Genomic DNA, 16,069 nt, shown 5'->3' on the forward strand with positions numbered 1-16,069 from the left:
TTGATCTCAACCCAAATTAGTTCAAAGCAATGATATAGTTGGTTAAGGGCTTTGGGTTCATCCCATGTAGGTTCCGAAGATTGATTCTCTCCATCTTGAGTTATTTGATGATCAACTAGTTTGAGATTATACCAGTTCAAGGCACTGAGAGAACTTCTTGTGGCAGACACAAAGTCATCAATAGAGTCTCCCTCAACTCACCTAATACCCAAAATTTATCGTGCCAAAATCAATAATCACGTTAAAAAGTTTACCAAACATATTCCATATATATATATATATCCTCAAAACATAAAGAAAAGTAGCTATGTATATAAAATGGACTGAAAACATAAAAGAAAAGTAGCATGTGCACGCACTTTTATCATTGCATTCATAAAGTACAAAAACCTTAATTCATATTCATTATAATAAATAGGTAAGGGATCACGGAGAGTAACGGAGTTCTCAGAAGCGCAAGTTCCGAGATCTGAGCAGCTCTCAAATAATCTGAGAGCTGGGAATGGTTGCCATGGCGGTTGTCTGTCTCAGTCAGCAGGCAAACCTGCTCCACTCGGGGCCCGCACGTGGGGGCAGGGCCATTACCTCTGCGCACTCCAGGCTCCACCTGCTCTCCTACCCTATATACAAAAATGAAATTTCACTAATGGGGCTCCAAAAATCTTCTGTACGGAACGGTATGGATGCACTTAAAGCTCTCTGGAATGAATCCAACCCTTACATTGTCAGATTATTTGTCTCTGTTCTTTATTTTATAGTCCTTCGGGATTCGAACGCGCGATCGGACGGAGCTAAGAAAACCCCTGTTGCGACACGGCGATGGTCATATGGGAGGGACCTCCGGCCGAAGAGTAGGCGTGAGGGACACAAATCTTGGCATTCGACAAATACAGGCTGTGTCCAGCACACATCTCACTCCTAACCTCTCCCTTAATATGCCCTGTCTGCTTGACAGCCATTATTCTTCAGAACTCAGAGACCTCCACAATGGCGCTTAACGCCCTTTCTTCTCTTCCCCTCCTGACGGCCCTGATACTCCTTGCAACTCGATCTAAGGCTTCCTTGCCTCTCAATTGCTCCGACGTTAACCGCGTCTGCGAGTCCTTTATTTCTTACAATCTCGCCGCGCAGCAAACCCTAGCCGAAGTGCAGAGCCTCTTCGATGCTCTGCCCAAGGACATTACAGCAGAAGAAGGCCGGGGCTCGGATACGGGTTCGAATCGCCTTCTGTTCGTTAATAAAAAGTGTTCTTGCCTTTCGACCAAGCAATATTTGATCAATACCACATTTACAGTGAGGCGGAAAAGGGGGTCGCTGGGCCGAATGCTGGAGAGGGCGTACGAGGGGCTGGCATGGATGCCAAATAATGCTTCCAGGAATGTGCATTTGGGGGCTGTGGTGTCGCTGCAGCTGTTCTGCGGATGTTCCAGCAGCCTCTGGAATTACTTGCTCACCTATGTTGCGCAGCCGTCAGATTCTCTTGCTTATCTCGCCAGCAGGTTTGGAGTCAGCATGCAGGATATCGAGACTGTAAACAATATTGCTGATCCCAATTTCCTCTCCGCTGGAACCGTTTACTACATACCTTTGAATTCGGGTACGTTGGCTTTTCTAGATGGATGATTTTTTTGGGTCTCTAAACAGAGTTACGATCTCGTTAGTTCACGGTGAATTCTTTCGCTTGTCTTTTTCATTTTCTATTAGTTCCAACAGATCGGATAGTAAAGTACGTCGAGTTTTCCCCTGAAGGGATAATATAAGAAGCGTCTTATAATTCCGAAGTCAAATTTCAAAAAGTGTTCATAAAGCGACGTAAGCTTAACTCCAGAGTTCAAAGTCTTCCCTAGAATCTTTGAAAGCATGTAGCGCGTCAAAAAGCAGACTTAGTGTGTTCTTGACTTGCTTTTTACGTTTGAAGATAATTTTATTCTTTAATTGTCCTTTTCATTGTTCATCAACTGAATGATTGTTTTAATAGTTACAATTAATATAATATTTTTGATGTTTGATTATAGTCTATGTATAAATGTAAGGGAATAAAACACCTCCTTTTGAATTATGTGAAGTAGGTTCATGTGGTTTTGAAGGTCTTAATTTGGATCTCACGAGAGGGCTCTAACCCTAGAACCCTTGAGGGCATTACCCTTTGACTCCATTAGGGGTTTTGTCCTGATACCTTTATGAGAAATGAGGGGTGCGACTGCCCCTAGATCCATCCTCTTGTCTGTTCTTGTTTTAAAAAACAAAAAGTAAAATTTGTTTTGGAGTCCTGTTTTCCATAGATGAAATTTGTAAAATATTAATACGGATATGTAATTTATAATCATACGACTTTGTGATTTGAATTGAATTCGTTTTTAATCTATAAACGAAGGAACAACTACTCATGACTTTTGTAAATTCAATTCTATGCATTTTTAAAGATAAAGAATTTTTTATTGTTTGGAAATTTCTTAAGTTCTTTTTGGGCCAAGTTTTGGATTTTTGGCTCTAGGGAATTATTAATGAGTTTGGGTTTTTCAACTATAGTAAGAATTACTTGAGTACGCTTGTAAAACATTAAAAGAGGAGTATAAAATAGAGGCAATTGATTGTTGGTGTAATTAAGGTGTTTTACCTTAGTTATTCTTCACCTAGGTCCTAATTACATGTCACCTTAGGGAACCACATGGGAGTTGTTGGAGCATTTCCTCTTAGGTGGACTTATCATGTTATCATTTCCACTTTATGTGGTGTATCCACCTTTAGTGCCTTTATCACATTATCATATTCACCTTTCATGGTTGCACTTTTCCACCTTATGTGGGTGATCCACCTTATTGGACGTATCACACTATCAATTTTCCACTTTAGGTGGGATAATAGCTTTTCATTTTTTGTTTTATGTCATAAGATTATGACACTTGTCATAATTTTTATGCACTCCTATGTTCTCACCTTGGCTATATAACCAAGGGGTCTCCTATCTAATAATCATCTAGTTGATCCATTTGTATTGCATCATTGATGAGAATACAGTTTATTCTTGTCACTTTTATTCTCTCTTGTTATTGTGCTTTCCATTAGGCCTCTTAGATGTATTACACCTTGTTTTTTCACATTGTACAAGATTTTCATGTTGATATTGTATCATTTTTCAAGTTTTAGACAATTTCTTGGCTTTAAAAAGTTTTCATAATTGAGTTATTTATAGTGTTCTTACAAGGACAGATTTATGTCTTTATCTAATTTGTGGATGCAATGGTACTCCATTTAAATTGCATTGACAACATTGGTTGTTATTCATTATGCCTTACTATTTGAATAGGCCTTCTTTGCACACTTCTTTTATGTTCATAAACACAAAATTGATCATAGTTAAAAAATCCCAACTTGGCTGAAATTCAACAAACCAACAATTTGAATCAGACTTGAAGTCATTGAAAAACTCAGCAAATAAAATTAAATTACACAAATACACAAAATAAACTTAAATAATACAACAAAACATAAAGATTGAATTTAGAGCAATCATATGTTCTATTTTTCATCATATTAGCATCACTTGGAATTTGGATTGACATGGCAAAGCAAAAATATAAATACAATTCAATTACTCGGTAAAAAAATGGGAAACTAGTAACTGCTTAAGTATTCATAAAAATTAAAATGAAAATGGAAAAAAATGCTGTTTTCTGTTATTTCAAGCCAAATAAAGACAAAATAAACTGCTTTTTCCATGTAGCGCAGCCTAATTTTTTTTTATTTTTTCTTTTTAAGATCTGAGTTAGGGTTTGGATGCAGCAGCCTCCAGCTGGGTTGAAGAGCAATGTCCCTTGTGGGGTCTTAAGGCCTTAGAGGCCACAGGGACTTTCATGGCACATTGCATTTTTCATAATATTGTCACGCTTAATCAACTGTTGATAAATCCTTCCAATCTTTTGGCAACCAATTCATGTCGTTGAGACAAAAATAAGGGTTTTTATGACGGCAGAGTTCTCCTGTCGGACTCACCAAGTCTGAGGCAGTCTTGATAGTTACTTATCAAGTCACTCATGAAAAACTTGCGAATTTGTGCGGTGGACTCATCACACAAGTTGTGGGCAAATTACTTGTGTGCCGCAGAAACTTGCGAGTAATTGTCAGTTTAGCAAGTACTCGCTGAGTTTTTAACTGATATAAATTATCTGCTGTCATCCATACAGGAAAGTATGATTTAGTAGTTTCTGAAATTTAAATAACTAGCATTTTTTATTCCGTTTCCTACTATTATGCTGCATATTTTGAACTATATAATTTTTGAAGAACTTAATGATTTTCATGGATGGAAGGCAGATTGTATTGCATGTTAACAATTTGATGTTCTCTCCATTTACAGTTCCCGGAGTTCCATATCGCATCCAAGAACATATTGCTCCAACACCTTCCCCATCTGCAACTTTTCAATCTGTGGCTTCAGATCAAGGTATTATTATTTAAGAATCTCAGGTAGTTATAAAATTTATTCCATGCATCATTAATTGCATACCTATAACAAAAGTAAAATTTAAATAGTAAAATCATAGAACGCTTATTCACGAGTTTGTATTGAATAAGACTCTCTCTAAGTTGACGAGCTACAAATTATAATCTTAAAAATAATTTTATCATTTTGTATTGAACAAGACTATCCCTATATGTTGAAAAGCTAAAAATTAGAAATCTTAAAAATAAATTTTTCCTCACATAGACACACACAGAGATAGACAGAGATCCACACATATTCACATGCACAGTTATGGAAACTGTTTCGCAATAATTTAAATGTAGTAGAATTGTACACATGACAAGCAGACTGCAAATATCAGCCATCAGTTTTATTGATTATGGCTAGCACTTAGTATTGTCCATTTCCTATGCAAAGCCCCTACAGTGATGATCTTGATGAGGCCTAACTGGTAAATTCATTCAAAGTCATTATTGTATTATGCCATATACTATCAACGGATAGGAATTATTTATTATTTTTCCATGCAGAAGTGAATAGTGACCCATAGCAGCAAAAACTGTTTGGGGAAAAGTAGGCAAACCAAAAGTATAAGATTTTTTGAAAATTTTAGATTTGAAAAAAAATGTAAAAAATTGTAGAAAAAAGACAAAAATTACTTAAAAAAATTAATAAATTTATTTTGTTGTTTATATTCAAATCGCTGATTACATTGCATTGTACGAAGCATACTTCATAGTGCATAAATAATAACTAGATGGTTATAGTGGCAAAATTTCAATTACAATATAGTTTGTACCGAGTCAACCTATAAACTAAGTACAAAGTTCCAAAAAATCAAATGTAACCAATGACTCTTGCTACTGCAAATAGTGCTATGCTAGAGGGCTGCAGGTCCAGATGATGAAGCTCCTAGTTGAGAGCCTCTCCTAAGTCATTCAACCTCATGACTATCTAAGTTGGCCTTCGGGACCTTGTTGATGTGTTTTTTAGACACCTCTAACACAGAATAAAATACCAAAGTATTTTACCCTCTCTTGAACAAAATCACCTCGGATCCTAAATATATGATCAACCAAGATGACTCTAAGGTTCCTAATGTCAGTTCTTGACGTGTGGGTAACTCAATGGCTATTTGCTGTTTACACAAAGGGACTTACACAATTGTTCAATTCAAGCTTAGGCTTTCATGAGTGGAAGTGGGTTTGCCATGGTTTTTCAAATGACATGATTTTGCAAGATGAGCACTTGATTCTATCTCTAACAAAGATTTTAAAACAAAATGCAGAAGGAAAGGTTTAGAGAGTTCTATTCTAATCCTATCTTAATCCTAGAATGCAAGAAATAGTGAATGACTTGGTGAAATTCAACTAGGCTTAGTTTTGTCATACAATGAACAACTCCACACAAGCTTAGTGCAATCTACTAAGGTAATCAATAGATATTCAGATTCACACTCACAACACTAACACCATCCATTTGATCAATATCAATGTGCAGGTAAAATCGAAGTCAAGCTTAGATTAAGTTTCAGTTGAGCACACAAGGCAAATTCATAATCAGCAGATAGCTAGTTGTATGGATAAACGAATCTCATATAGATTCATTCAACAATTTCTTTTATTCAACTAAAAATACTTAAAGAAAATTCTAAACTAAATTGGAGGTTAAAGAACCACACAATGCTCCAAGATCTCATAAAAATCACCAAGTTCAATGATTCAATTCAATTTTGGCAGCATCTAAGTGACAATTCTCAAAATCTCTCCCTTACAAATGAGAGGAGAAGGGGTTTTTTATAAAGTCTCAAAATGAAATGAATGGCCAGGATTCATTTAGAATCAAGGGTCAAGATCATGCCAACACTGCCCTAATTAGGGTTTACATAAAAAAGTGGAATCTCATCCATATCACAAAACTCGAGGAATAAGGTCCAATGAAATGCCGCTTAGTTATCAAGCAAGCTGTCTTCTAGAAGATTCCTACCTCCATTTCTCTCTCTGGCTGCATATTCAACGAATCTGGATATTACTGAATTAAGCTCCTCCATTGTGACACTTGGCAAAACATCATGCTGCAATTTGATCACATCCAAGGCATCTGAGCAAGCATCGAAAATGTTCTCCCAATCCGTTGTAAGCTTTTGCAAGTTGCTGATGTGGACCATAAGGGAGACCAAATCATTCAGCCGATTCCTCTTGATAGACTCTAACTCTTTGAAGTAAACAAACTTCATCTTTTTTTTCAATCCTTCTATATTCAAACTGCTAGAAGTGTGGACATCTTGTCCCAATAATTCCTCAATTGAAGTGAGGATCTTTGATTGTATCTCTAAAATTGATCCTTCCATCTCCATGCACTCATCTTTCGCATGATCAAACATTGACTTCTTCATCGCCAAAGAACAATACCATCCATGGAAATCATACACATTTCCCTTTTGAATCACTCCCTCCTGGATCAATGTAGACGTAGGAATCTGCTTCAAAACCTTGAGGCAAGGAATAGTCTTGTCTTGCACTGGCTGGAACTCTTCCCATACTCCTTCCAAGCATTGTATCTTGCTTATGAGCAGCATTGTTCTATCAAAGGCTTGGACGAACTAGACTAGGAATTCATTTGCTTACTTTGAAATATCTTCTATCCATTTTCCAACCTCCTGGTATGTACTCCTCATTGCCTCATGATCATTAGGTGACCCATGAGCAATAGCAATAGGCGAAACAAATGTATGATCCTCACGCCTTAGGGGATTCAACCCTTCAATGCATTCCTTGAGTTTACTGTTTTCATCTCTAGCATTTCCTTTTTCTCTTCAACTCTATTCAATCGTGCCTCAATTGCCTTGGCGGAATCATTCAGCTCTTGAAACTCTTGTTGCTTTGTAGATGGTCCAAGGTCAATTGTTGTAACTTGATAGTCCATGGGAGTGATCACATCTCTAGGCTTATCAACTGTTGGGACAGCCACTTGCACAATGTGTTCTCTTGAATCATCTCTAGTAATCTTAGACAACTTCTTCACCTTCTTTTCTTTAGCCTTACCAATCCGGGTTAAGAAGTCATCTATATCTTCAGCGTGTTGTGCCTCTATAACTTTCTTTTTCTCCATATTGCTCATTAGCCAATCAGGAATTGTAGAAAATTCCATCCCATCTTTGAGTTGATGATGATCATCAAGTCCTCTCAAGGCTGAAATTACCTCGTCATCTGGTCTCTTCTTACTTAGATCCACCACATCATCACCTAAATGGACCTCGAGCTGAATGGTTGGAGATCTTGGTTGCTGTTCTTTATCTTCATGTGGTGCTGATTGGGCTGATGCGTGTTCATCTTGATCATTATGCGATATGATCTCTCTATCGGAACCTTGTTTGGATTTGTTGTCCTCTTCTATTATATCATTCTCCTTCACGGATGAGGAACTCATGGTAGACTGAGGAGTGTTAGACCGATGCTTCTTGTGTCTAGATTCTTGACTGGCAATCTCCTTACCTTTCGCTTGTGCTCCTCCAGGTATACCTTTTCTTCTCTTAGGAGCTGGACTTTCCTCATCATTGTTTGCTCTTACATTGCTTATAGTTCTCTCATCATCATTGAGAGAAGACTTTTCACTCTTCATTTTCTCATAGGTTAAGGTGGTAACATGCCTCAGCTTGTTTATCTGCTTGTCTACCCACTCTTTGGAGCAATCATTCACTTCTCTCATCAAAATGTTCAAATCTACCATCTCGGGTTGTGATCAATCAGGGGATGGAACTGTGATCAATCAGGGGATGGAACTGTGATCAATCAGGGGATGGAACTAGCCTATCTTTCTCTTTCGCATATTGAGGATGAATATGATTCCCATCATCCTTCACTTGGTTAGGAACCGAGAAGAAGTTACACTTCCTCATGAAGTCCACTAACATTCGAGACCACATCTTTCTCCTAACCTCGAATTCATTTGTAAGATTCACCCAATAGTCCTCGATGTCAATCCTATGTGTAAACCTCTCTCCTTTAGCTGTTGAAATTCTCTGAAATGGATCAAAATGGTTCCTTTCTTTGTATATCCCAAGATGGAAGAATTCTAGCTCTTCATTAACTGTTTCCGCCACTACTGTGGTGGGGCATCTCCATCATCTTCCCAAGCATGATAGGGAAAGTAATACCTTGCCCATGCTTCTCTTTTTGAATGCAATCAAATTCTAACAGCTGGCTCACTACCTCAAGCAACACCATCTTGTCGGTCGGATACCTAGGAAGCTTGTATGGTTTTGAGGTGAATCCTTGAATCCTTAGGTATGTGAAGGTAGGGAATTGAATAAACCATGATCTGTACCTCTTATGTACTCCACCTTTTAGCAACCTTGTGATTTACATGGTGAATGTGTCATTCACCCTTCTATATTGTTCTTTTTCATGTAGGTGGAGTTATGGATAACATTCATACACCTTATATTGTCCAAACTTGTTCCCAACTTCGCCCTTGCATACTAGTCTTTTGTATACGACGTGCCTTGCTAGCATGTAGACTAGCTAAGAAGTCAGGTAGAAAGACTTCGTCCTCTCCAAATTCCTCAACTGGATGTTTAGGTTGTCACTTATAATCTTCGGCCAATTTATCATCACTGTCCCAGCTGATATCTCCTCAATGAAATAAAATTTCCATGTCTCGAACAAAGCTCCTTGAGGTGCTCCCTTAATCTTGTTGAGTAGAAATATCATGTCACTATACTCTTTGAAATTTGAACATAGGAGTCGCTTAGGTAACTTGGAATGGTGACACCTTGTTTCAAGGACCCATTCGTTATTGATGATTATCATGCATTCCTCTGATTCCTTTTCAAACATAGCCTGGGTGTCCTTAGTTCTTACTTGCATGTCTTGGCAGCTAGGAATTCCAAACGCCTCTCATATCGACTCCTCAGCGAGGTACACAAGCACCAATCCTTTAGGTGTTCTGATTGTTCTTCATTGCGGATTGTAGGGCCTTGCACACTCAACCATGAGCTTGTTGCCTTGTATTGATGGTGGGAAGCCAACTGCGTGGTAGATTCCGCTCTTCATTATGTTGACTGCTAAGGGAGAGGGTAGCTGGTTCTACGTTCCATACATCCTCTGCTTCATCCTCTTCCTATCTAGGTATTCCATGTTAGTGTCTCCAACTTTCTTCCACTTGGAAGATATTTACGACTCTGGATAGTATCCTTCAAGCACATTCTTCAGCTGAGTCTTCTTCACAGCTATCCCCACCTTTGACATGGTACTTGTATGCAGCTAGAAGTCATTAATTTTGCAAAGATAACTCTAATAATTAATTTTCCAGAATCAACCTAAGTTCTGATTTTAAAATATTTTCAGACTTGTTAGCTTTTCTAAATCAGAGAATTAAAATTATGTAACATAATTCTGGAAAATGCAAGCAATTTAATCAAAATCTGGAAATTTCGCCCTCAAGAAACCCGATTTTCAAACTTGGTATAGGTCTGATTTTGATGCTTAAGTCTGAAAACACCTTTCAAAACTCAGAAAATGAGTGGAATCACAATCAAATTCACCGTCTCAGGTCTGATTTCTGAATATAAATGTCCGAAACACCTCTGAAAATTGTGTTTTATCAGCTGGGAATGATCCTCTTCATGGCGCAATTCATGTGTTTGAAGCAACTTGTGTTCGCTGTAGCTGGAAATGACATGTTTTCAGCTTGAACAACGGCTGGAAATAATGTTTTTCCTTTGGGAGTGGTGGCTGGTAATGTTGTCTCAGCTGGCAATGATGTCTTTGACGAGCAATGGTGCCTCCCTTCATGCTTGCAAGATGTCTCCAATGGTGGTGCAATTCATGCCTTAAGCAGAAAATCACACCTCTCTCAGCCTAGGCGATCCTCAATCCTCCCTCTTCCAGCTCACTTGGAGTCAAATCAGTGACTTAATGATATTATAATGCTTGCTGGCCTGGGTTCTTATTCAACATTTTGCCTTTCACTTTCACCACACAGTGAATGTGGGATAAAAAAAACATGTTAACCAAGCAAGGTGGAAAATCAATTTGCATTGAGACATTAAAACTTTTCTTGATTTTACCTCTTACTTGTCCACCAAATGCAATGGTGGAAAATCGATCCTCATTGGGACTGATTTGTCCCTAAATTTCTCATGAGATTCTGATTTCCAGCCTTTGGTGGAAAAATGTGGGTCATTGGGACACTTGATTTTCAATTAAATTCAGTCCCATCTTGGTAATTATGCCTCAAGTGGAAAATCGATGCTCATTTGGACTCATAAATTTGGCTAAATTCTTGCAAATCAGCCTCTAGTGGAGAATCGACCTTTATCAGGACTCAATGTTCATGTTGTTTTTGCAATACTTAATCATTTTCCTTTTAAGTGGAAAATCAAGCCTCATTAGGACACTTAAATTTCACCTTACCTTGGTCATTTTACTCTCAAGTGGAAAAACGTGGGTCATCGGGACTTAGTTTCCTCATGCATTTTCACTCTTGTAAGCCTGCTGGAAAAACGACTTCCATCGGGACTCACTTGGTCCTTTGTTTTGTCTTGAGTGGAAATTCTCTAGTCATCGGGACTTTCCACAATATCACTTGTAAACTTAGTCTTGGAGTGGAAATTCGACCTCCATCAGGACTTTCATGATCCTTAACATTAAATTAATACCTTCATGCTCAAAATGGAGTGGAAAAATGACCTTCATCGGGATTTTCTCAATTTTCACCTTTATTGCTCAGTGGAATGATGCCTCCCATCGGAACTTTGTGTTTTATGAGTTAATTGCTTGGTGGAAAAACATTTTCCATCAGGACTAAGCTGATTTTCACACTTTAAAAGCCCACACTTACCCAATTTTATCAATTTATGCAGTGGAAATTCTATTTCCATCAAGACTTTTAACATTTTCCCATGATTTGAAGGGTGGAAAATAGAACTCCATCAGGACTTTGTGCATTTTTGACTTATTTCATCTCTTGGGAGTGGAAAAACGACTCATGTAGGGACTTTTAACACTTTCGCACAAAATTCACATCAATTTGCAACACTTTCATCATTTTTTGCTCAACTTTTAAGGCAAGTTGCAATTTCAACACTTAGAAAACTTACGTTTAGGATCATTTTAACATTTTAATAGTTTTTCAACACTTTGATGAAAATTTAATTGCTCAAATAATCGAATTAAATGAACTAAATGACCATTAATAGAACAACTAAACATAGCTGACTAAATATAATCAAATATTCTAATACCCTCCCTTAATGGTCATTGTATTAATTACCCTACAAAAGACAATCTGTAGGTCTTTTGGTCACAAATGCAAAGAAGGCTACCCCTTCTCTTTAGAACACTTTGCTACTGCTGAGACCCTCCCAGGATTTGCAGAATGCTAGTGACCAAGAATACTAGAATCCATCCAACCTGATGTTGGGTAACAAAACCGAAACCTGAAACCACGATTTTGAGTAAAAATCGGCAAACCCTCCAATGAGCAACAAACATGATTTTGTCAAAAAGTGCAAAATCTTTTGTAGGTGAGCACTGAGCATTGTTCGCTGCAGCAACTCCAAAATAGATTGCAAGATACCACGGTTGTAGATGTTTGCCCTAGCAACTCCAGGTGCGACCCAAAACAGATTGCAAGATAGCACGATTTTTGTGGAAAAACCGTTAAACCCTAAAACAAGAACTCTCCAAAAGAGAATTCACAATTTTTGAGGACAAAATCGATAAACGCGTAAATCTAAGGTTACACATCGTCGTTTTTGTGGAAAAAAAGGGTAAAACTTCATAATAACAAAATCCCACACAAACTTTGTGAATTACAGATGATTTTTGAGGAAAAATTATAAACTGACAAAATAATTTTTTAGGAGAAAAATTATAAAACCCGCCCATGATTTTTTCAGGAAAAAAGCAATAAAACCCAAAATAATTTTTTTAAAGACAAAAAATAATAGAAACTCAAATAATGTTTTTGGAATAAAATTATAAAAACCCAAAAATATTTTTTTTGGAAAAATTTATAAAACCATACAAATATTTTTTTTAAATGGAGAAAAATTATACAACCCACGCAGAAACAAATCGAGGCCAGAAGAAAACACTAATGATTAAAATTGTTTTGGAAATAATATCTAGGTAGGGAGGCTCAAATTTTTTAATTTTGCCAAATCCTAAAAAAGCCCATCAATCCGCTCCGATACCATGAAAAACTAATTGCTCAAATAATTGAATTAAATGAACTAAATGATCATTAATAGAACAACTAAACATAGTTGACTAAATATAATTAAATTATCTAATATTTGATCCTGTTGACCTCAAAACTCAAAGATTTGACATTATTTGCATTGTGAAGACCTGGAAACATGACCATATCCAAGGACGAGGCTCAGACATTTAAAGCTCAAAGTCACAACAAACCTCAAAATCTTTAGACTCCAGAAAGTCATAAAAAAGACAGTTTTCCTTTGCTGAATAGACATCATAAATTACAAAACAGGAATCAATTGGTTCATATAAGTGAATTTAATAGTACTTGCAATTTCTAGAACAATGTGAAAGAGAACTATATTAAGAGTGTGAAAGGGAAATCATATGACAAATGAAGCAATTGCAGAGTTCAACTTAATAGGTTTGGATTCAAATAGCTTAGGATAGAGTAATAGAAAATGCTTGTGAATTAGAATCTTACATTTCAAAAGACCATAAATGATATGGAAATGTTCTCATTGATAACTATTTTAACAGTTTGTAAAATAGTAAAGGGGGTGTAAAATATTTTTCCATTAGATAATAAAGTGTTGAGACATGGACCAGCTAGGACTTGAACCTAGGACCTTCCATCGCTGCTGGAGTGCTCTACCACTGAGCTACTGGCCCCTCTTGGCCCAGTCCATCGTCAGTCCGGGTGTGGCTTATTTCCAACACCAACACCCACACCCCCCCATTAAGCCACACCTCTCGTGTGCTTGGGGCTTCTAGCCTAGACCTGGCTCTGATACCATGTTGAGACATGGACCAGCTAGGACTCGAACCTAGGACCTTCCATACGCTGCTGGAGTGCTCTACCACTGAGCTACTGGCCCCTCTTGGACCAGTCCATCGTTAGTTCGGGTGTGGCTTGTTTCCAACACCAACATAAAGACCTTCTAGTACAAAAGAAAAGAGCAACTATTTGTGCCACAATTTTAGCTATTATTATTCCAAGTAAATATTCCTTTATTTTGCATCTAAGTGGATGATGGAGTTAAAAACATTGATGGACTTTGAGTTGAGAATATGAGAGATTATAGGTAAAAGGTTAAATTTAAAATCAAAGCATGAGGAACATTCCCTTTCAATGGGACAGTTGTTGCTGAAATCTATTTGGACTTTTAAAGAGAAAATATATGAGGCTTGCTTCGGGAGCGATTAAGATAAGCCCATAAGATTAAGGCATGACTTCTCTCAAGGCATGTATCAGTTTGCATGACACCTATTTGACATGCATGGAATGCTATGCTATATGTCTAAACTTAAAGCATTCACGCACTGCCATTGTACTCCTTGCAGGCCTTCTGAGCCTCCATGTATATGATGATTCTATATAGAATGTAGTTCCCTAACAAATGCAGGGCATACATTTAAGCAGTGATTTTCATTAAGTAACAAAGCATTAAACCTATAGAATACATAAGAAATTTAAATATAACCAAAACAATCCTTCATTTTGAAATAAAATATTGATAAAATACATTTTTTTCATCACTACAAGCTTGTCACATCCCCACATCAGCCACTTCCAGTATGGTTGACTGAGGGGCAAATAAATTTACGAAAAGCTAAGGAGATAAGATGATTCAATGCAAGCATGGCCAAGAGGTAGGAAGTGAGGGCTTGTCAACTGTGAAAAGACTTTCTGTCACACCATTAAGGAGTATGGTGTCTTCTCTTCTCATCCACAACTTCGTGGTAGATGTACAAATTATGACTCAAAAGGAAAGGGAAGGGTGAAATACCATTACGAAGCATGGCATCCCTGCCTTAGAGTGGTCCAAAAGTCTTTGGTCATGGGTCAATTTCAGTACACAAAGACCCCCAAAACTTGCACCCCACGACTGGATTAGAAAAAAGATAGAGAGAGCTCTTAGGGCGGATGGAAACCCAAATGCGCAGGAAGAAGAGGGGGTGCTTAGCCAAATGTTGTAGCTGCAACCTCTCAAGTTGACATGTATGCAAAACATGGAAGATTAGTAGAGCACATGAACTGCTTGACACCATGCTTGAATGAAATCTGATTCATGGACTGAAATGGTTGCAAGATATGCACAGATTGAAGTTTGTTGAAAAGGATTTAGAAACTTTCGGGCATATAGTATCAGCAGGTGCAAAGCCCAACACCAAAGCGTTGCCAGAACCTCCTTGTGAATGTCAAAATGGAAGCTTTGGAACAAGGGATAGACCACCGCAAAATAAAAAAAAGAGAGACAGAGAACATAAGAGAGATAGAGGGGAGTTCAATTAGAGGAAGTTGATGAGGCAAGGGAGCGATCGAAAGAAAAGTGTGGGTATTGTTAGGCAGGATGAATTTGACTGGTAAAAATGTTTTACTCACAAGTCATTCTTTTAACTTAGCCCTCAATTCGTGCAAGACTGATTGCAGACTTGCGTTGGCTGGCAATGGTTCCGATTTTAGCAACAGTGGGAAGCGTCTCAAGAATTATGTCAATGATAGCATAGTTTGTGTGGCCGAGCTTGATATGAATAACACCGAATTGGTAGTCGATGAAGAAATTCACAAGGAATGGCAAAGTCTTAGTCACATTGATGCTTTAGTCAATTACTACGCTTATGAAGAATAGTGTGCAGAATGTGGAAGCACAGACAACGTACGTGAACTGTTTGACATATTACTAAAAAGAAAATGTGGTCTCATGGAATGCAAGGAATGCAGTATACACACAAACATATTTATTGAAAAGGCTTTTCAAACTATCAAGCAAATGCTGTTGGTAGGTGGAGAGTCAGAATCTACAACTGGTGCAAGCATTCTCCTTGTCTAAGCCACCCTTAGAACTTTGAACAATGTATGGGCATCCATCGATGTATAAGGGTTAGATGGATTCTCCCATGAGACAGGGGAAGGAAATTTTGGAGCAAAAGTTATATGAATGTAGAAAGAGGAAATTCCAAGGGTTAAAGTAAGGAATATAGCAATACAGGCACCAGAAGGAAGGACTGTAGATTCAGCGCCAAAATCAGGAATATCTTCAACTCTCCCCAAAGCTAAGTATAATATATTTCATATAGTATTGAGTTTGGAATATCTACATTCTCATTGTTATTTAGGGATTTTGAAGATGTAAATAAAGGATATGGAAATGGACAACTAAAGTAAGGTTATTGACTTTAAGTCATTTTGCCATGTTTAATTATACTTTTCAATAGTTGAGATTATTTGGTATTCAACTTAAATAGTGATGAACTTATATTCATATTTCTATATGGGATGCAGAATGTTGAATAATAAAAGAACATTTTTCTAAGGTCTCATTCTAGCTGTAAAATATATGTATGATGTTAAAATGTTGTGATCCTCTTCCTTATGGGTACCATTTACAAATGT

General features: G+C 37.5%; 1 protein-coding gene and 1 non-coding gene across 3 annotated transcripts in view; one reads left to right on the forward strand and one right to left on the reverse strand.

The window, feature by feature from the left end:
- The first annotated feature begins 443 nt into the window (after window positions 1–443).
- The window catches only part of LOC131073830 (lysM domain receptor-like kinase 3), a 43,358-nt gene continuing 27,732 nt past the window's right edge, over window positions 444–16,069 (forward strand). The window contains exons 1-2 of one of the 2 annotated variants that reach the window (XM_058010346.2): window positions 444–1,597; window positions 4,358–4,444. In XM_058010346.2, the coding sequence (XP_057866329.2) occupies window positions 988–1,597; window positions 4,358–4,444 (697 nt within the window). In that variant the 5' untranslated portion in view covers window positions 444–987. The remainder of the gene's footprint in view (window positions 1,598–4,357; window positions 4,445–16,069) is intronic. The other variant, XM_058010345.2, reaches the window with a different exon arrangement.
- TRNAA-AGC (transfer RNA alanine (anticodon AGC)) lies at window positions 13,274–13,344 on the reverse strand. Its single transcript has one exon. It is a non-coding gene; the product is annotated as a tRNA-Ala (tRNA).

Source organism: Cryptomeria japonica, chromosome 6 (genome assembly GCF_030272615.1).
Source record: "Cryptomeria japonica chromosome 6, Sugi_1.0, whole genome shotgun sequence".
NCBI classification, from domain to species: Eukaryota; Viridiplantae; Streptophyta; class Pinopsida; order Cupressales; family Cupressaceae; genus Cryptomeria; species Cryptomeria japonica.